A 26,757-nucleotide genomic window follows, 5' to 3' on the forward strand; every position below is an offset into this window, starting at 1 on the left:
ACCCTGGGTTGTACGAATGCCCTCAAATCAATTCAGCAAACGTCTCCTGAGTATTTGCCACGTACAAGGTCCAGTACCTTCCATATAATAGATGCACAGCTAGACAGTCCCCGGCCACCAGCCCCAGTAAGGCAATTACCAGACTCAAGCTACTGCTTTCTGAGGAGTATAACAGGCAAACTCCTATTCGTCTCTCAGAAACCAGCTCTGATGTCCTCTCCCGTGAAGCCTTCTCTTGACCACCTCCCCTGTCAGGGTTAGTCATCTTCCATTCACCTCTGAACTTGGTACATACTGCTATTGTTATCACACTGTCATAATTTATTGATTCTCCTGTCTTCCACTGATGAGTGGCATCTCTGTATCCCCAGTGCCCAAGAGATAATAGATGCTCAGAAATGTTTACTGACCTGAGTTAAAATGAGTTCCCAGGAATGTCCCAGCCTCAGTCTTCTATGGAATATTCCTGAAACCCTTTAGCTTCCCTTCCCAACTGGCCTTTTCAAGAGCCAGTTTGCCACTACCTCAATTCAACTGAACTAATCCTAGCTGAATGCCTATCTCGTGCCAGGTGGTGTTAGGCTTTGGGGATTCAGTAATTAACAAGATACACTTCAAATTCAGTACTCCAAAGAGGTCAGAAAGAGCTCTTCGAACCAGACTTTCCTTGGCTGGAAAAAAGAAAAAGCAGGCTTTGTGATCTGCTTTGTGACCCAGTCATTCTCCCTCCCTGGGCCTCTTTTTCCCCAGAAAGGAAGGCCTGATTTGGTATAAAATCTATAATAGATGTATATGTGTTAAACTCCATATTTCCATTTGCCTAGGCTAAACACCTTGGAGTAATCCTGATCTTCTCTTTCTTCCACACACCTATCCAAATTTGTCAGCAAATCTTGTTGAATTTACCTTCAAATCCAGACTCCAACCATGTCTCATCACCTCACCCAGTCTGGTACAAACTATCAATATCTCTTGCTAAGATCACTGCCATAGCATCCTGGTCTCCCTGATTCCACCCTTGTGCCACTACAGTCTATGCTCACAGGGCAGCTGGTGATTCTTTAAAAAGAGAAGTTCAGGTGGCTTCCCTGGTGGTGCAGTGGTTAAGAATCCGCCTGCCAATGCAGGAGACACTGGTTCGAGCCCTGCACCGGGAAGTTCCCTACATGCCATGGAGCAACAAAGTCTGTTCACCTAGAGCCTGTGCTCCGCGACAAGAGAAGCCACCGCAATGAGAAGCCAGGACATGGCAATGGAGACCCAATGCAGCCAATAATTAATTAATTAATTTTTTAAATGGATGTACAAACCCTCCACTAGCTCCCACCTCATTCAGAGTAAAAGCCACAGGTCCATTCCTTCTCATGTCTGACTCTCATGTCTATTCCATTCCAAGCCACACTGGCCTCCTTGCTGTTTCTTAAACACACCAGGCATGCTTGTACCTGAGGGCCCTTCCAATGACTTTTCCCCTCTGCCTGGACTGCCCCCTTTCTCCAGATATCTGCAGGACTGACTCACTCATTTCCTTCAAGTGTTTGTTCAAAAGTCACCTTCTCAATGAAGCCTACTGACTACCCTGTTTAAAATTGCAACCTCCCATCCCCCTTTCCTGTTTTCCTCCACAGTAATCATTCCCTTCTAACATACTGCAGAATTTACTAATTTTTTTTTCATCCATCTCCTCCCATTTAACTGTAAGCTCTGTGAGTATCTATTAATTAAATATCTACTAAATCATTTAATTAACTGACTATTGTTGTCTATTATGTGCCAAAGACTGTGCTAAGTAACGGAGGTACCAGACGATTGAGACATCTTATAGGTCTTAAGAGGGAAGAAATCATAACGGTTACTAGTAGCAGCTCATTTATCGAGTGCTTCCTCTGTGTTAAGTGCTTGCCATATATCATAATAGCAATGACAGCGAACATTAATTAAAACAGACTCTGAAAAAAACAAAAACAGACTCTGTTCTACACGCATTATTTCACCTTATAGGCCACCAAGGCCTATAAGGTGAATATTACCAGTAAAGAGCAAGAAACAGGATTTCAAGTCTTGGAACTGGCAGAATCAGGAATTGAACTAAGGTGGTGGAAAAAGGATAGGGTCAGATGTGATAAATAATTAGGACTTAGGGTCAACAATACTAGGTGGAAGATTGGATGTGGGGGTAGAAGGAAACGGGGAAATAACTCCCAGGTTTTGATTGGGGTGGACCTAAGAGCAATAAGGTCAAAGAGAAAAGATGAAAGCCCAACTTGGGACGCGATGAGTTTGAGGCGCCGGAGGAACACTCATGGATGCAGGAACCGAGAGGCTATTCCGGCCCCCTCCCTCGGCCCTGAAGAGGTGCTGGGAGAAGGCACGCAAGGTAAGAGCAGGAGGTGGGTTCCCCTCCCTCTCGGGTTTTTCAGCAGCATCTGCAGGAAAGGCGTGGGGGACCGCGAGACAAAGAGCGCGCGGGACTGCCTTGGTCCGAGCGGCCCCTTTAAGAAGCGCGCCCCCAGCTTCTAGCCCGCCTTGTATGCAAATTTGGCGGCGAGGCGGGAGCGCGCAGCTGATACCAGGGGACTGGGCTGCGGCGGTTAGTCCTCTCCCGGCCGCCGTCGCCTCCGACATATTGCCCGCTGGAGCTGCGGCGGCGAAGCGGAGAGCGCCGGGGGGAGGAGATGGGTGAGCGGCGCGGGTCCAACTCGGCCCGGGAACGGGCGGGCTCGGGGGTTAGGACGGCCAAGCTGCTAATTGCTCCCCCACGCGGACAGGATCCCGGCGAGGGGAGGGGGAGGGGATGTGGGCGTAGAGGGACCCCGCCCCCTCCTGTCGTTTTGCGGGTGGGGCTTCTGTTGTGGGGGCGGGACATCGGAGCGGTGGGAGGGGCTTCCAAATGCGGAGGCTCCCTGGGGGCTTTGGTGAGGACCCAGTCTTCTGGGCTAGAGTGGGCCGAGGCTTAACGGCGGGCGTGGCCTTAGTGCTAAGGGCGGAGCTCCTGAGCTGTGGGCCCCGGTGCAGGGGCAAACTTTCTGGGCTGTAGGGGCTTTGTACTGGCGAGGTGGGCCTGGAAGGAGACCTTCCAGAAGAAGGGAGCCCACTCTGGAGCCAGGCTTCTGGGCAGAGAGAGCTTTTATTGGCTTGTGGGCGGGTTTTATGAGCTGACAATTGTGTGTAGGCGGGGCTTCTGGGCTGAGGGGCTTTATGTGGGTGCAGAGCTTCTAAACAGAGGAGAGTGGGTGTGGGCAGAGCATCTGGACTGAGGGTGCCTGTGTGGGGTTTTCTAAGCCAGGTACAGTAGTGCATGAACAGAGCTTTGGGGCTGGGGGCTGTTTGGGGCAGAGCTCCCGGACAAGAACTTTTCCGAGACGTGTGGGAAAAACTTACAGGCTGAGAAGCTAGGGTAAGGGGTGTGTGTGTGTGTGGAGGCTGCTCTGCTGCCATGAGGAGGTATGAACAAGGCTATAACTTTGACTGGGACTGGGGTGGTGCCTTGGAGCTTTGTGCAGGACTTTTGTGCAGGGTGATGCCTGGGAGCTTGGGCTAGACTGCTAAGCCTAGAAAAAGAGGTTGCAGGTCCAAGTTTTGGGTTCACAACCACACCATTCTCCCTTGACACTGTGCTCAGGCCCTGGGTCCTGACTGTGAGAGTCCAGGATGCCCACTGAGCTGGATCTTGGGTCCTGGAGAAAAAACTTCAAGTGTGCCCATAATTGTAAGCCTACAGGGAGTTGTAGTATCTGAAAGGAGCAGTGTACACCAGCACTAAGAGTGCAGGACCCAGACCCCCAGACTACCTGTGACACAATGTAAACTGAGTTTACCAATCTGTGGAACCTTTCCGGATTCATTCCCTCATCAACAGTTATTGAGCACTTACTTCATGCTGGACATTGTGGTAGGAGGAGGGGATACAACAGTGAAAAGGACAGATCAGGATAGTGACCTCACTGGCCTTCCATTCCAGTGCGAAAGATAGACAGTAAATATGTTAACAAATGAATAAGATGAAGAGTGAACTGTGAAAAAATATAGAAATAAGATAGAGAGTTATGGGGGCAGATACTTACAAAATGGCAGGGAATGGCTCTCCAGAGAGTACAGCAAGTGCAAAAGGTAACAATAAACTTGGTTTGCTCAAAGAGAGAAAGGCCAGGCTGGCTGAAGCATGGGGGCGAGGCAGGGAATGGTAGGAGATAAGTTGGAAGAGGTGGGCAGGGGCCAGATCATGGGTCTCTGTAACTGAGTGACAAAATGAGACAGCAGGTAACTGGCAGCCAGTATCATTGCTGTTATCCTTGATATATGCCCTCTGGCTTGAGGATCTACCTTATGTTGAGCCCTGCAGGAGGACGAAGAGGTCCCAACAGGACATCCTACTGTCGAAATCCACTCTGTGAGCCAGGATCCTCTGGGGGCTCAGGTGGGGGCCACACTTCCAGCGCATCAGTCACCAGTGTCCGTTCCCGCACCAGGTAAACTACTTTCTGTCTCTTGTGCCTCACTGTGGGCTCTCAGGAGCAATCTGGACAAAGCTCTCCCTGACTGGGCTCTAGGGTGTGATACCCTAGATGCCAGATGGGAGCTTAAAGGGTGGGGAGCAGCAGAAAAGTCCCAGAGGGTGGTCAGTGGGACAGATGCAGTGGGACATAGTGTAATAAACCCGAAGGCCTGGATTCCAGTTACAGTTCTGCTTCCGATTTGCTGGTGGCTTGGCCAAGTTGTCTCCCCTCTCTGGGCCTCCTTTTCTTCATCTGTAAAATGGACTTAATAATTCTTTCCTTCTTGGGGAATGTTAGAAAGACTGAATCAGCTTATGAATAGGAAAAGGCTCTGTCATCTCCTTTGTCTGACAGGCAGGATTAGGAGGACTCCATCCCTGCCCTGAGCTGCTTTTCTGGTCCTGCTCCGCAATGCTGTGCCCCAGAAGTGCTTCTTGGTAGGGTTCTCAGGTCAGCTCCTGATGTTGTTCCCTCCCACCCCCAGGAGCAGTTCTGGGACGGGCCTCTCCAGCCCCCCACTGGCCACCCAGACGGTCGTGCCCCTGCAGCACTGCAAGATCCCCGAGCTGCCAGTCCAGGCCAGCATTCTGTTTGAGTTGCAGCTCTTCTTCTGCCAGCTCATAGCCCTCTTCGTCCACTACATCAACATCTACAAGACAGTGTGGTGGTATCCGCCCTCCCACCCGCCCTCCCACACCTCCCTGGTAGGTGCCCAGCTAGGACCCGCTGTGTGTGTGTGTGTGTGTGTGTGTGTGTGTGTGTGTGTGTGTGTGTGTGTGTGTGTGTGTGTGTGTGTGTGTGTGTGTGTGTGTGTGTGTGTGTGTGAGAGTGAGTGACATGTTTGGTTTTAGTTTAGCATAGCTTACACAGAACCCTGTGTGTTTGGCCTCATGCTGGGCATGAGGTATAAAAAGAACAGGAAACTGATGATTCCTGAACACTCACCCCTAGTGTGCTCAGCACCACACTACACAGTGTAATGGTAGCAGAGATGAATCTGACTCAGATTTTGTCTAAAGGAGCACAGAGTCTTAAGTCCTGTGGGGGAGGTGAGTCACAGGCATACATGGCTATTTCAAGGAGAGGAAAGAGCTCTGTGCAGAAGGAGAGGTGCAGGGGCAGGGGCATGGGTGATCAGAGCAAGAGGGCTCACACACCACTCTCTTGTCTCCAGGGACTGTCCCACTTTCCTCCTCTGGGTCCTGTTCTACTCCTCTAGGTATTTTCCTGGTCTGACTCAGCTGGAGGCCTATGAAGGTCAGAGGGTGGGGACAGTCCTGACGGAAAGGACTGGGCAGGGGGAGGTGGGTATGCGAAAAGCCCGTACATGGGCAGGGGGCCCACGTGACCCCCAGCCTCTGCCCCCGACAGAATTTCCACCTGATCGACTTCAACTTGCTGATGGTGACCACCATTGTTCTGGGCCGCCGCTTCATTGGGTCCATCGTGAAGGAGGTGATTGGGTCCCAGAGGCTGGCCGGGGAACTCTGGGACTCCCCTTTACCCATGGGGGTACCAAGGAGGTGTGCCCAGCCCTTCAACCCTGAGGCATTTCCTTGGGGCTCCCTTTCAACTTGGTTGAAGAGTATTACATCCCATCGGCTCTTGGAGTTTCCTGGGCGTCGAGGGAAAGGATTCACCTTGCCAGGTTCTGCCCAGCCTGCTGCCCCACATTTTCCCGGGCAGGATCACGGGCCATGCTGGGTGGGATTTGGGCACAGCCCCCATGACCTCCATCCAAGGCCCCATCCCGTCCTATCTCGCCCTGACCCAGGCTTCTCAGAGGGGGAAGGTCTCCCTCTTTCGCTCCATCATGCTGTTCCTCACCCGCTTCACCGTTCTCACGGCAACAGGCTGGAGTCTGTGCCGCTCCCTCATCCACCTCTTCAGGACCTACTCCTTCCTGAACCTCCTGTTCCTCTGCTATCCGTGAGTACCCCTCACTCCACCCCCTCACTGCCCAGCACCTGTTCCTGACCTCTGTCCTGAGTGTGGCTGGGCACTGGGCCCCCATACCCAGTAGACTCACAGGCAGGCAGCAACAGTACCCTCTCACATTGTCTGACAATATCATCCTGAGATCAGAACGATTAGCTTTCTTTTGCAGGAGCAGAAACTGAGACGGCAGGCATAATTTCCCCAAGGTGCCCTCAAGGGGGAGGTCAGAAGGGGACTCAGATCTGAGTATATATCCCACAGCTCCTGAGGGGGTATGCACGGGCTTCATCTTCCTCTCTCTTCCTTTCCTCTCTCTCTGGTTCTTTCTCTTTCTCTGTCTCTCTGCATATCTTAGTGTTTATGTAGTCTCTCAGTGCCTCCCCCAGGTATGTATGCTTGCAAGCACCTGAGTGCATGCATGTTTCTGTGTGGGTGTCTGTGCATGAAGCGTGTGTGTGTGTGTGTGTATCTTCACATGCATATCTGTATGTCTGTCTGTGTGTCTGCTTTGCTCACTCACTGCCTCTGTCTTGCCAGAACCCAGATTGTTGAGGATGGAAAGATAGTGTCTGGGAGGAGCACAGGCCTGCCCCTTTCTGGACTAGAATTGGGGAGAGCTTTGGCAAGATGTCCACTCTGGCTGTTTCTGGGGCAGGCTGCTGGCTGCCTGGGCATTAACAGTCATTTCCCAACCCCTGGGCTTTCTGAGTCATGAACTTCCTCAGGCTGGGTCACCTCTGTTCCCTGGGAAGCTTCAGAACTGGACACTCGTCTCTCCCCTGCGTGATCAAAAGGTCACTGTCATGGTAGGAGCCAAATCACACTTGCTTTAGTTATAACTAGTTTTTAATTATAAGAGTGATACATGTGTCACGTAACAATATTAAACTTTACAGAAGCTTTTAACATAGTAAATGGAAGTCCCACATAATCTCAGTCCTCCAGAAAACCATTATCTTGCAGCATGTCCTTCTAAATTTTTTCCGTGCAAGTACCCACACATATACATTTTTTAAAAACAGAAAAATAGGGTTAATCTCTATGCATGATAATGTATAATTTATTACACATTCACATAGTCATATAACTTGGATATTTTCCCATGGCAGTATATATGGGTCTGCCTCAGTTGTTTAAATGGCCTCATAGTATTCCATTGAATAGACTTTTCACAATTTGTTTTGTTTGTCTTCTGTTGGTGGACTTTTGAGTTGTTTCTAGCTTTTCCCTATTGGAAACAATGAGGCAGGGAACATTCTTTTGCATACATCTTTGCACACTTGTCCAATATTTCTGTACAACAGATTCCCAGAAGTAGAATTATTGCACCAAAAGGTATGTTTTACATTTTTGATAGATATCAACAAATGGCCCAACAAGATTGTACTGATTAGAAATGTCAACAGTTGCCTTAATTTGACACTTTCTGGTTACTACTCAGACATCACCCAGTGTTCATATTTTGCTTTATTTTATATTATTTAATCTTTAAATTTTTATTAATATAAGACAAGTATATCATAAAAAAATCAAATTCAGTAGTGCTAAAAAACTTGATGATGGGAATTCTCTGGTGGTCCAATGGTTAGGACTCCATGCTTTCACTGCTGAGGGTGCGGGTTCGATCCCTAGTCAGGGATCTAAGATCCCACGAGGTGTGGTGTGGCCAAAAGAAAAAAAAAAAGCTTATGATGAGAAACAACCTTTAACCCCACCCTCCAGATTTTTAGTCCCACTTCTCAAAAGCAACCTCTTTTACTGTTTCTGGTTTTAAGTGTTCTCTGAGTTACCTCCATAATTTTAATACCCTTATGCTTTTGTTTATTTCTTTACACATTTATTTATTTATTTTATAATTGGGTAATAGGTTCACATCATGAAAACTGAAAAACAGATAAAAGAACGTAGAATGAAAAATTCTTCCCTTGACTCCTGTCTCCCAGCTACCCAGTTTCCCTTCCACTCTTAGAAGGAAGGGAACCTAACCACCACAAGAGGTAACCACCATGTTTCTGGTTTCTTGTATATCCTGGAAATGAATGTTCTGTGCATATACAAGCATACCACACACACACACACACACACACGCACACATACACATGCAGACATGCACATGTACATTGATTCCCTGCATTGACAGATGAAGATTTACTTCACCTTCCATCCGTACTGTTCCTAGTATTTGATAATTGTTATTATTTTTAATTTTCTGTTGGGCCTCTTTTTCAATAATATGAGTATGCCTGTGTTTTTTATTCCATCAACAATAGTCAGTGTCTTAATCCCTTTTATGTAAGAACATAATATTAGGAGCCCTGTCCATCGGCTTTTCCTCCCCTCTTCCGCCTATCACTTCCTGGCAGCTGACTCTTATATTGTCATGCTTGACATTCACATTCTCCTATGTAGCCACATTTAAGTCTTCCATTCTTTGTCTAAGGCTAATTCTAAAAATTAAAAACCAGTAAGTGGCCTTGATATTATTATGGGTATGAAAATATTCACTGCAGGACCAAGTAGTGTGCCTAGATGATATTCCTTCTCTATATTTACTGAATTATAATCTTGGGCCTCTCAAAAGAAGAATGTTCCTAGTGTCAAGGTCAAATGGTTTCTCTTTTCTTATATTCCATCAATTGCTTAAAACCCTGCCATATTTTAGTTTACTTCATATTTAGATTGTAACTTTCTTATATAGCTTTTTATTTTTCTTGGAGTTTCTAATTGCCTTTCTTTTTTCTTGTTGACAAAACAATGATGGGCCTTCAACATATCCTCAAGTTTATCCAGCCTGTCAGTCATACTACCTGTTGCCTGGAGTCCATTTTTCCCCCCAAAGACATCCCTCCTGAAGCCCTCCATCCTCCTGCTCCAGTCTGGAGTGGTTGCTCTTTAAGCCTGCTATACAGCTCTCAGCCTGGGACTTCCTTTCCTGCCCTCCTGGGTTGGATCCACTGTTTCTTGGATCCCGTGTCTTCCTCTTTCTTGGTTTTCTCCCTTATTTTGCTGGAGTGCATTATGAGGTAATTTTCTTAACAAGGGGTATATGGGAGGTATATACAGTCTTAGTCCTTGCATGTCTGAAAATGTCTTTATTCTGCCCTCATACTTGATTGATGGTTTGGCCAAATGTCAATTTCTAAGTTCAAATTCATATTCTCTCAGAATTTTGAAGATGTTGCTCCATTGTCTCTAGCATCCAATGTTTCTAATGAGAAGTCTGATGTTAGTTTGATTCCAGTTACTTTGTGGATGACTTGTTTTTTCCTTTCTGAAAGCTTTTGGGAGTATTCTGTTTATCTTTTGATTATTTGAAATTTCACAAGAATGTGTCTGATATGGAACTTTTGTCATTCATCTTATCAGTACTCTAGGACTTTTTTAACCTGGAGATTTGTGTATTTCTTCAGGTCAGGGAAATTTTCTTCTATTATTTCTTTGATAATATCTTCTCTTTTTTTCTCTTTTTTCTCTTTTCTCTGGGACTTCTCTGCATCGGATGGTAGACCTCATAGATGGGTCATCTGTTTCTCTTATATTTTCCCTCATACCTTTCATCTTTCTCCCTTTCTTCCTCTCCCTCCATCCCTCCCTCCCCTCTTTCTTTCTCTCTCTGACTCTGTCTCTCTCTATCTTTTTCTCTCTCTCTTTTTTTTTTTTTTTTGCAGTACGCATGCCTCTCACTGTTGTGGCCTCTCCCGTTGCGGAGCACAGGCTCCGGATGCGCAGGCTCAGCGGCCATGGCTCACAGGCCAGCCACTCCACAGCATGTGGGATCTTCCCAGACCGGGGCACGAACCTGCGTCCCCTGCATCGGCAGGAGGACTCTCAACCACTGCGCCACCAGGGAAGCCCTCTCTCTCTTTCTTTTACTTTATCTTTAAGGGGATTTTCTCAACTTCATCTTCCAGCTTTTTTACTGAGATTTTTTTCAGCAATCATATTTTTCATCTCTAAGTCCTGTTTCTGGATTTCTGATTGTTCTTTTCTCATAGCATTCTGTTCTTGTTTTAAAAATCTCTTATGTTCCCTCAATTTTGTCTTTCCACCGGGTCAGTTTTTCTGTTTCATGCTGCTAGTTTTCTAAGTGTAGTTAGTTTCTTTGGTTGTCTGTTTACATTTAAGAGTGGAGGACTGAGTGGCTTGGAATGCATTTTCTCTCCCTCTGCCATTGTATATGTGAATGGGAGGTTTGACTGGGAATTCTAAGTATGTGGGCAGGGCACACTGACTGGTAGACTTTGCTTTAGGAAGCTTGAGTGAGGTGCTAATTGTCAGGCTGTGGGCACCCATAGACCAGAAAGGGGAGGGGGTATTACTCTAGGGTGCCCCCATTAGAGATCTCATTTCTCCTCAGATTATTCAGTTTCTTTAGAGAAGAATCTTTCAGGGCAGATTGTATCAGGTTTGTAGGAGAATAAAGGGAGTGACTCATAAATGAATACAGATCTGTGTTTAATCCCATTTGTTCGGCCCTGCTTCTCACTTCTACCCTCTATCAAATGTGCCCACTTCAAGCCAGTCTCTCTTGGGTCACTCTGGGCAGATAAGCTCCTACCCCCATTGTAACCCTCTCATGGCACATTCTAGACCTACGCTATCTCATGGCACATTCTAGACCTACGCTATCCAGTTTAGTAACTTCTAGCTGCCTGTTGTTATTAAACATTTGAAATAGGCTAGTTTTAACTGAAATGTGCTGTTAGTGTAAAACGTACACTGGAATCTGAAAACTTAGTACAGAAAAAGGAAGTAAAATATCTCATTCATAAATAATGATTATATATATATATAGATATATCTATCTATCTATCTATCTATCTATCTATATATATATATATATTTTTTTTTTTTTTTTTTTTTTTTTGCGTTACACGGGCCTCTCACTGTTGTGGCCTCTCCCATTGCGGAGCACAGGCTCCGGACGTGCAGGCTCAGCGGCCATGGCTCACAGGCCCAGCCACTCTGCGGCATGTGGGATCTTCCCGGACCAGGGCACGAACCCGTGTCCCCTGCATCGGCAGGCGGACTCTCAACCACTGCGCCACCAGGGAAGCCCAATGATTATGTATTGAAATGATAATATTGTGCTTATATTGGGTTAAGTAAAATAGAGTATTAAAATTAATTTCTTTTTTTTAATGCAGCTACTAGAAAGTTTTAAATTACATGCATGACTCTCATATTTCTATTGGACTGTGCTGCTCTAGATGATGACCTCCTCATCTGTCAACATGTTTCCATCTGCTATCTAAATTTGTCAGAATCACTTATGTACTAATAACCCCCACTCCCATTCTCTTTGCTAATATGGATTTATTTTCTACTTTTATTTATTTACTTTCTACATTGATACTGTCACATCTAAGATGGAGAGGATGAAAGAGGATCTGCCATCTTGCATGTGAAGTTGTTTCTAACTTGTGACCTGTCAGAGCAGCTACTCGCTGTTATCAAATAATTTAATTGTATCGGCAGTCCTTAGTGGCAAAGCCAAGAAGATTCTTAAGTACTTGTCCTTAAGGTTGAGTCTGAAGCCCTTGTATGTTCATGTAGGTGCCCCACGCCCTCATTCCCACCAAGTGCCCTGAAGAGTGTTTTGGGAATCCCATTTTAGTGTTCTTTTCTGTCCCGCAGAATCACTGACCTCTTTCTTTTCTAAACAAAATTGTATTGATCTTCTACTTTAGGCCAGACACCACGCTGGGCATTGTTGCAAAGATTAAAAGAGAGTATTTATAAAAACACTAGCATAATGCCTGACTGAGCATAGAGAATCAGTACAAGCCAGGTAACTTAAGGCAAGTTAAGGAAGCTGAGGCTCTTAGAGATTATATAACTTGCCCTAAATCACAGCATTAGTAAGTGGCAGAGCTGGGATTTTAATCCTAGCCTATTTGACCCCAAAGGTTATGCTCTTGACCAGAATTCTCTAAGTTATCTTACTTGAACCTTACCCTAGGAGAAGTGGAAGCATTCCCATTTTATAGGCCAGAAAGCAAAAACCCAAAGAGGCAAATTATATGAGTGCCCAAGAACATTCATATATCCCTTCCTGGAAGTTCAGAATAAAGAAAGAGAACATTACTATAGATAAGAAAAGGTAGCATTCTCACTGGCTCTGGCTCCTGGCAGCAGCCCAGGGACCCTTCTGGAGCTATGTCTGAGGGCCTGGGGAAATTGAGAGGCCCTAAGCTAAAACAAGGAATGCCTGTCAAGAGCACCTATCATGACGTTCCATGTACTGTGCTTGGCACTTACCCACTTGAATGATCTACTCTTCTGGGCTATGGGTCTGTCTAGTTTTCTCCTTAAGTGATATCAGCCACACACTCTATCTCTTAACTAGTTAGCTCCAGCCCTGACCTAGGGGCACTCCTCAGGGCAAGTGGTTTGTACAGTTCAAGGGCCCATTTCAGTGCCTGGCACATAATAGACACACAATAAATATTGTTCCTGAACTGTCCTCCTCTGCAAGCTAATGAGCTGCCCCCATGTGCACCCATGACAGTGTCTACCTCTCCTTTGTGGTACCATGTATATTTTCAATTAATGAATTACTTGTAGTATTTGCTGAGTATCTGTCTTGATCACCGGTACCAGACAGTTCTGGATTTGAATCCCAGCTCTATTACTTCCTTACTAGTTGTGTGAGCTTTTGGAATCCACTCCACCTGTCTGAGTCAAAGCTTCCTCAGCTGAAAAGGGCACAAACTAACAGTACCTAACCCAGAGTTAAGAGAAACAAAAGAAGAGAATGTATGTAAAGCACTTAGTACAGTATCTGGAGCACTGGTTGTGCCCAGTGAATGTGGACTGTTAAGATTACTGCTGGGTAGCAATAGTCTGTGAGGGCCGGGACTCGTGTCTTGCTTCCTACTGTATACCTGCCACTCAGCACAATGCTTGGCATGCACTTAGTGCTAATACATGGGTTGAATGACTGATCATTGGCTGGGAGGCCGGATGGCTAGAGGGACCGGCAGAGTCTCCCCTCTGAACATCCAGGAGAGCTAAAGCCCAGGAGGAAAGAAGATTCCCTTGGTGGTTAAGAGTTGGGATCCTGGCCCTTGGGCAGGCCTGCCCTCACCACTGTCTTCCCCAGCAGGTTTGGGATGTACATTCCGTTCCTGCAGCTGAACTGTGACCTCCGCAAGACAAACCTCTTCAGCCACATGGCCTCCATGGGTCCCCGGGAGGCGGTCAGTGGCCTGGCACGGAGCCGGGACTATCTGCTGACACTGCGGGAGACGTGGAAGCAGCACACACGGCAGCTGTACGGCCCGGACGCCATGCCCACCCACGCCTGCTGCCTGTCTCCCAGCCTCATCCGCAGTGAGGTGGAGTTCCTCAAGATGGACTTCAACTGGCGCATGAAGGAGGTGCTGGTCAGCTCCATGCTGAGCGCCTATTACGTGGCCTTTGTGCCTGTTTGGTTCGTGAAGGTGCGTAGCTTGCCCCAGGGAGGAAAGGAGCCTCACCCTGCTGCCTGCCCCCCAGGAGCCCTCTTGCTTGTATAAATAACTCTGCTGCTTTTGATGAGATTCCCATATGTGCTCTTGAGGGCCAGAGTGAGTACTGCCTTCATTTTAGAGTGGAAAAAACAAGGCTCGCTGAGTGGACGTGGCCCGCACGAGGTCACCCAGCCAGCGAGGGGGACATGGCATTGCCGTTTGTAATACTTGGTAACGGAAGGTGGTGACTTGGTGTTTCAGTGTGGCGGTTTTGGCACAGGCACGTCACAATGTCCTGCTTTGTCATTAAGTTCCAAAGGCAGGACTCATCCAGATCTGAGTGACTCCAAAGGCCTGTGCGCTCTCTCTGGCTTGTATGGGCATGTGGGAAGGTACCTCCCCAGCTGGCTTGACACATTTCTCTGAGGATGGGCTGCACTGAATGATTGGGGGTTGAGAGGACTTCATGTCCGTTGGGCACCTACAACCTGCTAGAGCTTTGATGAGTATTATAATCCTCCTCACGTCTCTCAGAGGTGGTTACTCTTATCCTCATTTAACAGATGAGGAAGCTAGCCCAGAGAAGTGAAATGACTTGCCCAAGGTCATGTAGTGACTAAGCAGCAGAGCCAAGATTTGAACTCATTTCTGTTGAACCCCAGAGCCTGTTCTCTGGCTCAGAGTGGGAACAATTTTTCTTTGTAGAAAACTGAGTAGTGGGCATAGGGTTTAAGCCCATGATTAAGCCACCTTTGTTAGGTGTTCAGTCCTTTGTCTCAGGCCACCCCGAGGTCTCTCTAGGGCTGTCTTGATCTCCGAGACAGATGGAATCAGGGATGGGGGAGGGAGTGAGGCCATTATGGGTGTCCAAGGTCTCACCCACCTCCCGCTGCCCCCAGAACACACATTACTATGACAAGCGCTGGTCCTGCGAGCTCTTCCTGCTGGTGTCCATCAGCACCTCGGTGATCCTCATGCAGCACCTGCTGCCTGCCAGCTACTGCGACCTGCTGCATAAGGCCGCTGCCCACCTGGGCTGCTGGCAGAAGGTGGACCCAGCACTGTGCTCCAATGTACTGCAGCACCCGTGAGTCTGCCCTTCTCTGCTCGACCCCAGCCCCCCCGGTCAGTGTCTGGAGTCACTCACCTCCCTGCTCATCAACTCATTCATTCAATCAGCAAATAGTTATTGAGCATGTCTTGTATGCTAGGCCTTGTGGCCAGAGTGGGATATGGCAGGGCCCAGGAAGGACATGTCTCTTGTCCTTGGGTAACTTGCAGTGTCTTGAAGATGGGAGGAAGGCAGGTGGTAAATTCATAGACTCATTGACTTTCTCATTCACTGACTTAGGTACTTGCTCATTGGCTGATTTGCTCATGCATTCACTCATTGCTTCCCTCCTTCCACTCACTCATCCATCCAATCATTGGCTAATCTACTCTTTCAGAAAGCATTTACTTCTACCTAAGCTGTCCCAGGCCTGGTGCTGTGTATTGGACAAAGGAGCTTGGACTTTGACCTATAGGCAGAGGGGAGCTATGGAGGGTTTTGAACAGTGGAGGGACCCATTCCAAGGTGTGCCTTAGAAACATCTGTCTGGTAACAGGGTATGATGCTGTGTTAGTTGATGACATACCCTGGCCAGGGAAGAAAAGCCACAGGGAGGAAATGGCTAAGACGAGACCCCATGAGGAGTTACAGTCTGGTGCGGGTGATAGCCATGTGCACAAAGAGTTAGGATGAGTGGGGTGAAAAAGGCCCAGCTGCAGGATGGCATTGCACTCAGAGCAGCGGCAGAAGTCACCCTGCTCAGGAGCCCTGAGGGGCTGGGCTGTCCTCCCCTCAGCCTGACCCATCCTTCCTGGTGCCTAGCATTTCTACAGCCCTTCATCACCGTCTTTCTACCCCAGTTATGCTAATTTTCCTGCCTGTATTCCCCCATTAGACTGGAAGCTCCTCAAGGCTGGGACCATCTCTGAATCACATCTGAGTCTTGGGCCCAGCACAAGGCCCAGCCGAGAAGAGGCCCCTAGGAGAGGTTTGTAGAGGTAGGCCCACAGAGATGCAAAGGGAGTCCACAGAGGCCAAGCCTCCTGATGTTGGCCCTCCATGCCAGTCAGGGTCCCTCTCAGGCTCTGTCCAGGTGGTCCAGAGAGTGGATGGATATTGCCAAATGGGCTGAAGCGGGGCTTGGCTTAGCCTAAGGCTCTGAGGGGAGGGGGGAGTAGAAAGAGAGTACATGGCTGAATATGAGGATAAACCTGCCCATGGCTCACCATGGTCGGCAGGTAAGATGCAGGCTCCTTCACGTGGCTTCCCATGATGAACTGACTCCTACCAGCCTTTCTGCTCCGTCTCTTCCCATGCCCCAACTCATACTCTGCTCTAGCCAGACCCAACCTCTTCGGATCCTCCAATTCTGTATGTTCTTTTTTTTTTTGCTGCATTGAGTCTTTGTTGCTGCGCACGGGCTTTCTCTAGTTGTGGCAAGCGGGGGCTACTCTTTGTTGTGGTGCTCGGGCTTCCCATTACAGTGGTTTCTCATGTTGTGGAGCATGGGCTCTAAGCGCACAGGCTTCAGTAGTTGTGGCTCGCGGGCTCTAGAGTGCAGGCACAGTAGTTGTGGTGCATGGGCTCAGTAGTTGTGGCACATGGGCTCAGTAGTTGTGGCACACGGCCTTAGCTGCTCCACGGCATGTAGGATCTTCCCGGCCCAGGGATCGAACCCGTGTCCCCTGCATTGACAGGCGGATTCTTAACCACTGCGCCACCAGGGACGTCCCTGTATGTACTTTTGTATGCGGGCTTTTGCCTATGATGCATGTTTTGCGTGGAGTGACCTTTCCAATTTTCTTTTCCTGTTTAATTCCTATTCATCCTTTAGCACTTTGCATCCTCCAGGAGCACTTTCCTGACCACCCAGGATAGGTTCAGTGTCCCTGCCCTGCCTGTGCTCCTCCTCTGCTGTGTTTGCTTAGTTACTTGCCTGTCATTCCAAGACTAAAGCTCCTGGAGGTCAGGGTCCTTGTCTGTCAAGCGCTCAGCCATCTCCTCACTCCTGGCAAATGCCTGGCTAGTGATAGGTCCAACAGCAAATTTTTTGTGTTTTTTGTGTGTGAGCTTTTTTTAAGGTAGACTTTCCATACAGTGAAATTCACAGATCTTGAAGTGTACAATTCCTTGAGTTTTGATAAAGACATACACACCCATGTAACCCTTCCCCCATCAAGATACAGAACATTTCCAGCCCCTCAGAAAATTTCCTTATGGCCCTTCACAATGACCCCCTCCCCCGGCAGCCATCTTTTCATTTCATTTCACCATAGGTTAGTTTTGCCTATTCTACAGCTTCATGTAAATTAAATCATACAGTAGACATTCTTCTTGGGTCCAGCTTCTTTCATTCAGCATATTGTTTGTGAGGTTCATCCATGTTGTTGCATATGACATGGTAACTTTTTTAAATGAAGGAATCAACAGGACAGGAACATGAGATTGAGCTTCTTGTGGACAGTTATTCTCAGTCCTCTGGCCCAGGACCCTTAGATTTCCTGGGAGATCTCAAAGAACAATGGAAGAAAATTCACTGGTCCCACAACCTTATTCACATGCTCTCTGGGGCGCCTCTGTGCCAGGCCTTGTGGCGTGCTCTGAGGACACAGAAATGAACTGGACATCATCCCTTCCCCTTCAGCGCTCCCAGACTAGTGAGGGATACAGGGAAATAAATAAGTGACAACACATTGGGGAAAGTGGACCGGTAGCAGGAGATTCAGGGAGCATTTATAAGATGCTGAATTCTGTGGGATAAGGCATCTGGAAGAGCAGCCCAGCTGGAGCTTATGAAGAGCAGCCCAGCTGGACCTTATGAAGAGACAGGAGCAGTCAGGTGTGCTGGAGGAACTAGAGGCAGTTCTGGGTGGCTTGAGCAAGCGCTATGTGGTGGGGGTTATGGAAGGCCACACTGGGACTTGGAGGCCATAACACATTGTTGGGGACTTGACTCCAGGGGCACCGGAAAGCCTTCAAAGGGTTTTGAGGAGAGACTAGTCAGGCTTGGCTTGGTGTTTCACGAAGACCGCTCGGGCAGCTATGTGGTGGACTGCTGGGAGGCTAGAGGTGAGACTGATGGGAGGCTAGATGAAGAAAATGACCCCAGGGAGGGAAAAGGGTTTTCTTGAAACCCCTCAGAGACATGAATGTCAGCCCTAAACCTTCCGAGTCCCAGTGCAGTGAATTTCTTACAGTTCTTACCCATTTTACAGAAAAGGCAACTAAGACCCAGAAAAGGAAAGTCACTGTGTCTAAGTGATAGAAATGGGAGTACAGCCCTGGTGGTCACCCCATGCCCAGTCTTCTCGCATCCCCTTGTGTGGGTGAGCTGGGCATAAGGGGGTTTTGTCGGGCTGTGCCTCCAGGTGGACTGAAGAATGCATGTGGCCACAGGGCGTGCTGGTGAAGCACAGCAAGAACGTCTACAAAGCAGTGGGCCACTACAACGTGGCCATCCCCTCTGACGTCTCCCACTTCCGGTTCCACGTGAGTCTCCTCCCCTGGGAAGGAGGGGTGGGGCCTGATCTAGAGGGCAGGAGGATCAGCTGGGCAGGAAGGTGATGTCATAGCAAGAGGCGGCTATTTTCAATATTTCCCAAATCCAAAAGAAGACAATGCACATGTGCAGCCCAAGGACAGCCATACAAATGATCCCTTCATAACTGTAGCTCACTTGGTACCAGATCTTTGAAAACATTGGGTGGAGGTAGAAAAGATGGCACAACAAAAGGAGGGGTTCTTGGTGGTGGAAATAATTACACTCGTCATTCCTTACTGTGTGCCAGGCACTGTGGTAAACACTTCCCATGCACCCTCCCATTCAGTCTTCACCAGAATCTTGTGTATGAAAGAAATACCAGGGCTGTCCTGGTTTTCAGGTACTGAAATCAGCTTAGAGAGTTTAACTTGTTCCAAGGGTGCCTTACTGGGAAACTTGGGAACTAATGGTAATGGCTCATGGACTCAGTACTATGGAAAGGGCTGCTCAAAATCATCTGGGCTGGTGATTTCCATTTTATTTACTTACTTTACTGTCAAAATGCTTTTTTCCAACTCAGTCAAACTAAAGTTCAATTTATAGGACTTCTTGGCGCTGCTCTGTTTGAAAGGGTTGGAACTCCCCTCACTTCCTGCTTACCACTGTGGTAGCCCCTGAAAGACCTCCTGGAACCTGGGGCTCTGAGGAACACAGTTTGAGAAATCATTGATCTGGGCTAACCTCTTCTTTTCCCAGTAGAGAAGCCTGAGGTTCAGACAGGGAAGGGACTTGCCCAAGGTCCTGCAGCTTGTCAGGTGCAGAGCTGAGCCTGGCGTGCTGGTCTTTCGGACTCCTGTTTCCTGGCACTTCTCCTGCCATCCTATAATCAGCTCTTGAGGTTTAGGTACCTTGGCCCCTGCAGAATCAAGATCCCTGGACATCGATCATTCTTTTAAACTGACCAGAAACATTTTCTTAGTCTCTACACTCTACCTTGCCCTGTAGACACCAGGTAAGAGTGATGTGTCTCTGTGTCCCCTGGAAGCTTCCGGCCTAGCGGGGGATGCTACACATGAAATAGTAAATGACTCAGGCTGTAGAGTCTATAATAACTTTCCATGCGTCTGTCATAAGATTCTACTTTGTTCAGGCCTCACAGTACCCAGGAAGTCACATATAATAAGGTGTTGGTTTTCGACCAGCAAGAGTCTGAGAGAACAAGCAGGACTTCTCAAGAAAAGCTTCTGGGAGGAGGTGGAAGTTGATCCGGATCTTTTTTTTGTTTTTTTTGATCCGGATCTTAAACAGCTTCTGTGGGAAGCAGTAGTCTTGACAGAAGGAACACCACAAACAAAGGCAGAGAGATGGCAAGGTCCACGCCCAACCCTACGAAGTCTTCCTCCCCACCCAAGTCTGCATGGGGCCCAAGAGCTTGACCCCTTCACTGGCCTACCCAGAACCCCCTTCCAAGAGGCAGGTTTCTGGAGCCCACTTTCCAGTCCATGCCTACTCTTTCCTGGGCAGTTCTTTTTCAGCAAACCCCTGCGGATCCTCAACATCCTTTTGCTGCTGGAGGGCGCTGTCATCGTCTACCAGCTATACTCCTTAATGTCCTCTGATAAGTGGCACCAGACCATCTCACTGGCACTGATCCTCTTCAGCAACTACTACGCCTTCTTCAAGCTGCTGCGAGACCGCCTGGTATTGGGCAAGGCCTACTCGTACTCAGTCAGCCCCCAGAGGGACCTAGACCACCGGTTCTCCTGAGCCCCAGGGCGACCCAGGGAGAGCATCCAGGCTTCAGCCAGGGGCTCCCTGGGAAGCGGCTGTTGGGGAGGGATGGGTGAGGGGCAAAAAAAAAAACAAAAACAGACAAAAAAAATCCACCAGAGCTTTGTATTTTTGTTACATACTGTTTCTTTCTTTGATAATTGATGTGATTATGAGGAGAAAAAAAAAGTCCTATTTTTATACTCCCAATAAGCCTGTGTCCTGTATTTCTTTCTCCTTTTCTTGCCTGTCAGGCAGAGAGCAGAGGTGTGGGATTCTTGGCCAGGACACCCCATGTGTGGATTCTGGGTCCCCTGTGAGCTCTGCCTTCTCCGGTGGAGAAAAGATGAGACACCCGAGGTCACCGTAGCATGGTAGCTGCTGCTGGCTGAATGTTCGCTGTGTGCCAGAGGCTGCTCTACGTGTATGACAGGCCTTGCCTTAATCCAGTTTTTATGACAACCCTAGGAGGTAGGTGCTGTCCCTCCTGTAGATGAAAACAGGAGCCCAGGGAGCTATCTATCATGACTTGCCCAAGGTAACACAGCTAGGAAGTGATAGCACTGGGTCCCAAAACCCTCTGAAAGATAACACTACTATCCCAGCAGAATGTGATGTACTGATTCCGAGCACGCAGTCACTGAGACCCTGCTCTGTGTCAGATGCCGAGGTAGATGGTGAAGATGCCAAGACACAGAAACAAGTCACTACACTGGGAGGGGTATAACAGTTACAAGGTACAGAATAGCACAGGGGAGAGAACATTTAACACTCTCTGGACTTCTTGGAGGAGGGGATAGTCTGAGTTGTATCGGCCACTTCCTAGGTGGACAAGAGGGGTTAAAGGCGCTTCAAGCCGAGCAGTAGCATTCTGGGGTATTTGGAGAAGTTAAGCAGAAAGTGGTTCCTAGAGCAAGAAAGATAAGGAAAGTTGGGGGGAGGTGGGCTGGATCTGGAAAGGTCTGCAGGGACTGGATCAGGGAGGACCCATGGCTCTAGGCTAGGGAGGGTGTGTGAGCAAGGCCAAGGGCTTGAATGGAAACAAAGCCGCTTGGAAGGCCACCTGGCTCCTGTGGAGCATAGGATGGAGGGGGGGGCGGGGGGCGGTGCTGGCAGGAGAGGAGACATGGTCATTGCCATTCATCTAGTCTGCCTGTGTCCCCTGAGCCCTTGTTTGGCTACAAGTTATGCAGATGCTCCAATGGTGGTGTACAGGAGGCAGACACTGCAGCAAATGTTTGTGGTACCTCTGCTGAGGCAGGCATTGTTCCAGGCACTGGGACAGAAACAAAGATGAGGAAGCTACTGTCCCTTCATAGACAACCAGGAGAGACACCTTGTGAACAACCTAGATTGCCAGTTGCTGAGGAAAATGTGTGTCCAGGGCACCGGGGAGCAGAAAGGACAGATAGTCTGACTCTGTCTGGAAAGACAGGCTTTTTCAAGAAGGTGAAAATTGTATTCGGTCTTGAAAGTGAGTAGTTCACCTCATAGTCAAGGGGGAAGGGAGGGCATTGCGTTCCAAGCAGAGGAAAGAGCATATGCAAAGGCACAAAAGAAGATAGGAGCATATTTGGGGGAATGTGGTTCCCCAAATATGGATGGAGCCTGGGTTGCCTGGCAGGGAGTAGCCCAAGAAGCCAGTAAGGACCAGCCTAACTGTCAGATTGAAATGTTTGGGCATTACCTAAGGCCATTAGTAGGAAATCACTAAGCAGAGGACATGATAAGGTCTCTGCTTTTAAAGAGATAATGGGTGTGAGTGGGAGAACCTGGAGGCACACCAGTGAGGAGGCAGGTAAAATAGACCAACAGAATGAAGAGGTCTGACCTTGAGCAGTGGCAGTAGGAAGAGAAAGATAACACTCCCTTTCCTGACCCTGAGTCCTAGAATTGGCTTTTTGAGTTGTTTCCCTCAGTGGGCCAGGTACACAACTAGAGGTGGCAGTTTGTTATGACAGGACCTGGGCTTCCAAAAGATAGCTCCCTCTTGGGACCAGTGACTTGAAGACATAGCCTTCCTCTGTGTGTTGAGGTGGGGGACAGAAGGACCGGAATCCTATTATGCAAAAAGGGAGGTCTAATGTGTACCAGCCATAAGTTCCATGATTCAGAAGACACACAACAACAGGATTTCCCTGGTGGTCCAGTAGTTAAGAATCCGCCTTCCAATGCAGGGGACGTGGGTTCGATCCCTGGTCGGGGAACTAGATCTCGCATGCCGCAACTAAGAAGTCCACATGCTGCAGCTAAGAAGCCCACATGCCCCAACTAAAGATCCCGTGTGCCACAATTAAGGACCTGGCACAGCCAAAATAAATAAATATTAAAAAAATAAAAAAGAGATGCATGAACCTCAGAGCCTCAATTTCCTCATCTCTAAAAAGGGAGATCATATCCCTTTTTTTGTGTAACTCACAGATCTGTTCATTCGTTTGTTTGAATGAATATTCAACAATTATTCATGGAGCACATACCACGTGCCAGATGCTGTGCTAGGTGCTGGAGGTCAGTGATGAACACTATAGAACTAACTTGTGCCCTCAGAGAGCTTGCAGTAAGGCTAAATGAAATAGCTCTGTCAACTATAAAGCACTGCACCGGTCTCATTATTTTTCTACTTTGTATCTCCCAATAAGATTGTAATCGGGTTTACTCTAGACTTCTTCATTTCCTTATCGCTATATCCTTGAGCAAGTCGCTTCACCTTTCCAGATGACTCCTTATTCATATATCCAGCTCAGGGTCTATGGGTGGTTTTAACTACAAAAGGAAGGAATACCTTTCTGGAAGAAAAAGTTTCTACGGGAGGAGACCTCACTACAAAAAGGAAATAGCAGAAAAAGCTGAGAAATCCTAAGCACACTTAACTTTCTTTAGTAGGTATCCCTCCCAGTTTTTCTCCACCCACTCCTTTCATATTCCATCCTTATTCCCCGCCTTTAGTAGCTGCGGTCTCTTTAAATGCGGTCGTCGCTGTGAACTAGGCGGTGGGGCCGAAAGCGCGTTTCTTCCCGGGATTGTTAAGTTGTTTGTCCGTTTCGGGCTGCCGTCCTGCAGATCCGCCATATTGTCTGCTGAAGCTGCCGCCGAAGCTGCCGCCGCTGCCGCCGCCAAATAGGAGCGAGCGGAGCCGCGATGGGTGAGTAAGGAAACCAGGCAGTTGGGGACTCGGGCTCAGGCAGTCTCGGGGCTTGGAGTCTGGCGAGAGCCTGTCTGCAGTCTGCAGAGGATGTCTGAGTCTCCTCCAAATAGGTTTGAGGGGAGAAGCCAGGCCGGGAGCGCCGCTTAGGCCAGTTTGGGGCCAGGTTAGGGCCCAAGCGGGGAGCAGTCTTTGGGGGCTGGTTTCGGGAACACCTTGCCACTCCTGGAGCCCCCACGTGGTGACCCTGGGCCGGACCCCACGCGTTCCCGGAGGTTAGAAAGGGGCTGACCCTCCGGTCTGGGCCGGGCTCCCGGTGGCAGGCCCGGGAGGCGTTTAAGGCAGCTCTCTCCGGCGTGTGTCTGACCGACGCGCCTCTTAACTGGATTCACTGGTTGCCCTGAACTCAGGGAAATCCTCCCTACCTCGCGGAGAGAGTTCTCTGGCGAAGGGACGCCAGGCGAGCCAGCTCCAGGCCTGTAACCAGGGGCAGCCATGCCGAAGGCAGCCTGGGCCGCTGAAGGCCGGGAGAACTTACCGAGCCGAGGCGGAAATGGGGTGGTTCGGTTGGGTTCAGAGTGACAGCCTTCGTAGTGGTAGAAAACCAGTGCCAAGATCTCGTAGTCATGTATAGGTCGGGGGCTTTAGGTTTCTGGGCCTGGCCCTGGTTAGGAGAAAAGGAGCGACCTGTTGCTCTTTCTAAAAGGACTCCAGGTAGCAAGGCCTGTGCTCGGAGAGAATGCGATGGCGAAGTCTTTGGACTTAGGGACAGAACCATCAGTGGTACTTCTTCTCCAGTAATGAGAACTATTAAATTTGCTAAGCTCTTCCTGTGTGCAGGCATTGCTCTGATTGCTTTACATGTCACGTTTTATTTAATATGCACAACCTATTTATTGAGATAGATACTGCTGTTTTCCCTATTTTACAGATAGGGAAACTGAGGCTTAGGGAGGTAAAGTAACTTACCCAAGGTCACACAGTCAGTGGCTGAAACCAGGTTGATCGCTCCAGAGCCCTAGTTTATAGCTGTTGTTCTTTATGGCCTGGCCCCCAAGTGATTGGGCTGGAAAAGGGGGAAAGAAAGCTTTTAATCCTAGGCAGAGTTGTAAAGGTGTTTTGTATTTTTGCTAGTGGGCCCACTTTGAAATCTTTAATCTGAAAGAAACTGGAAAACTGCAAAGTGAATTGCTAACCCCAACTATTGTGGGTGTGTTGGGGGTGGGGATTGAGATTCTGGGATTGAGTTTTGTAAGAAACCTGATCCTGAGGAAACATAAATTACTCCCTTGAGCTGCACGGCAATGACTTTAGAATCAGATCTGGTATTATAATCCTGCCTGCTACTTTGTAGCTCTCATCTAGAGAAGTCACTTAAATGTCAGATGCAGTGATGCATATGGAAAACATCCAGCACAGTCCACGATAAATGTTATTTTCTTCCTTTCTGAGCCTTCCTTTCCTCATCTCTAGAAAGAGGGGAGGGGGTAGGGTTATCGAGGTGTTTGAGAATTAAATAAGATACCACAGTGTTTGGAGACTAGTAAGGGCTCTATAAATATCAGAACAGATTCTTTTCCACTTTCAGTAATGTTTTCAGTAATGTTTGTTCCTTTCCTTTAAGTACTCTGGTTTCCAGAATCCTCCATTAAGACTGATAGGCCTGTCCTTGTAGCTGCAACTTTATGTATCAATGAAAAATTTTAGGGGCTTTTATGTTATAGATTTTGTATTGGCCTTCAATTTCAGGAACACTGCTGCCTCAAAGGGAAGGGGCTAATATTTAGTTTATTAAGCCCAGTGAAATAAATTTGACAGCGATTTACTCAGTTTTTACAGATGGGGAAACTACCTCAGAGAATATAACACAGTTAGTTACAGCAAAGCCAAAAGTGAGATTCTTACCCATTTTGCTGCACATAAACCTCTAAGAAGACTTCAGGTGTGATTAAATTTAATCCTTTTCTGGTAAACTTTGAAATGGAAGTTCTTCAATAGAGCAACAGAACCTGACCAGGGTCCTGAAGGGGAGTTTTAGTCTAGAGTCAGGCAGCCTCCTCTCTTCTCTGCAACTCTATTTCAGATACCTCCCCGCCACCCCCATCCCACCTTGCACCTTGTCTTTCTGAACACCAGGCCATTGGGGTTTTTGTTTTGTGGGTTTTTTGTGTGTGTGTTGGTTATTTTTGTTTTTTTCTCTGATCCTTATACTACGGGGTGAAATGTATCCTTACATTTAATCCTCACATCAAATCCGAGATAATTTGGGTTATCCCCATTTATAAATGAGCAAACAGGCTTTGAGAAGATTAGGTGATTAAGTCCAAGGCTGGTGATCTAGGCCCTAGGGCTGGGGACACTAACATGGCCTGCGTCACACCTCCATGAATCTAGAACCTGCTGTGTTTCACTGCCTCTCAAGAGTACGCTCCTCGAGCTCTGGCCTATATCCTATACTATTTCTCCTGTGCCAAACTTCACTAGCCTTAACAGACCTTTGCAGTGATTTCATTGCTCTTAGGAACCCTGTGGGGTTGAGGCTTGCAGCTCTGGAAGTTACTTTTTCAAATCCTCCCTAGCAGAGACCACAGCCTCTCAAGACTAAGTCTTGGCAGACACCGGTTGTTTTTATCACTGTTCCTGCCATCCTGCTAACCAGGAATCTGGCAGCACCTTTCCAGCCCCAGGGGGTAGGTCTTGATTGATATAAACTAAACCAATCATTGTAATTCTATCTCCCTAGGCTGTGATTGATTTAGGTATGGGCATGTGATGCAGATTTTGGCTAATGAATGTGAAGGGGAGCCTGGAGGACTTCTGAAAAAGCGTTCCTTATTTGCCAAGTTTTATTCTGTTGTTTTTTTTGCCACTTTATATTTTAACCCAGGTATCACCAAAGTGTGAGAGCTTCAGAGAGATAGAGAGATAGGAAAGCTATAATAATAGCGAACACTTACATAGAACTTGCTATGTGCTAGGCACTAAGTACTGTAATACTAATTCGTTTATTTCTCAGATTCTCACATTCTAGTTGAGAAAACTGAAGCACAGAGAGGTTCAGTAACTTAAGCAAGGTCACAGCTAGTAAATAGAGGAAATACTCAGGTAGTATGGTTCTAACCAAAATATGGGCTATTAAGGGCTGTGTTCTGCCTCTGGAAAGGAAAGATCCCTTTTCTGACTCTGAAATTGCCATTAGCAATGCTGGGATCATGAAGCAGAATTTAGAAATAAGAGCAGGCAGTTCTAAGGGTGAGGGTCCAGAAGACGGAAAGAATCTGATTTCTTCATGATGTTTTTGGAACTGTCCTGTCACTGGGCTCTAGGATACTAAAAGCTGCTTCTGGTTTGCTGCAAGTAACAAAACCTTTCTGATAATGCCTCCAGGTCAGGAAGTAATTTAGCCCATTTCTTAGTTTCCCTAC

The 26,757-nt window shown here is 47.9% G+C and overlaps 2 protein-coding genes across 3 annotated transcripts in view; both read left to right on the forward strand.

Moving 5' to 3' along the window:
• The first annotated feature begins 2,274 nt into the window (after window positions 1–2,274).
• Window positions 2,275–20,403, forward strand: TMEM39B (transmembrane protein 39B). Of its 2 annotated transcripts, none has more exons than XM_007468661.1 (9): window positions 2,275–2,377; window positions 4,343–4,469; window positions 4,981–5,200; window positions 5,868–5,951; window positions 6,271–6,425; window positions 13,543–13,879; window positions 14,788–14,975; window positions 18,308–18,428; window positions 19,945–20,400. In XM_007468661.1, the coding sequence occupies exons 1-9, from the start codon at window positions 2,275–2,277 to the stop codon at window positions 20,185–20,187; spliced, it is 1,578 nt and encodes a 525-aa protein (XP_007468723.1). In that variant the 3' UTR covers window positions 20,188–20,400. The 2 variants fall into 2 exon arrangements, with proteins under 2 accessions (XP_007468723.1, XP_007468724.1); XM_007468662.1 differs by lacking the exon at window positions 2,275–2,377 and adding an exon at window positions 2,529–2,679 and having other exon boundaries at window positions 19,945–20,403.
• Window positions 20,404–23,257: 2,854 nt separating this feature from the next.
• Window positions 23,258–26,757, forward strand: part of KPNA6 (karyopherin subunit alpha 6) — a 45,944-nt gene continuing 42,444 nt past the window's right edge. The window contains exon 1 of the mRNA XM_007468666.1: window positions 23,258–23,332. Within this exon, the coding sequence (XP_007468728.1) occupies window positions 23,329–23,332 (4 nt within the window). The 5' untranslated portion in view covers window positions 23,258–23,328. The remainder of the gene's footprint in view (window positions 23,333–26,757) is intronic.

This window comes from Lipotes vexillifer, unplaced genomic scaffold (assembly GCF_000442215.2).
Source record: "Lipotes vexillifer unplaced genomic scaffold, Lipotes_vexillifer_v1.1 scaffold1261, whole genome shotgun sequence".
In the NCBI taxonomy this organism is placed as follows: Eukaryota; Metazoa; Chordata; class Mammalia; order Artiodactyla; family Lipotidae; genus Lipotes; species Lipotes vexillifer.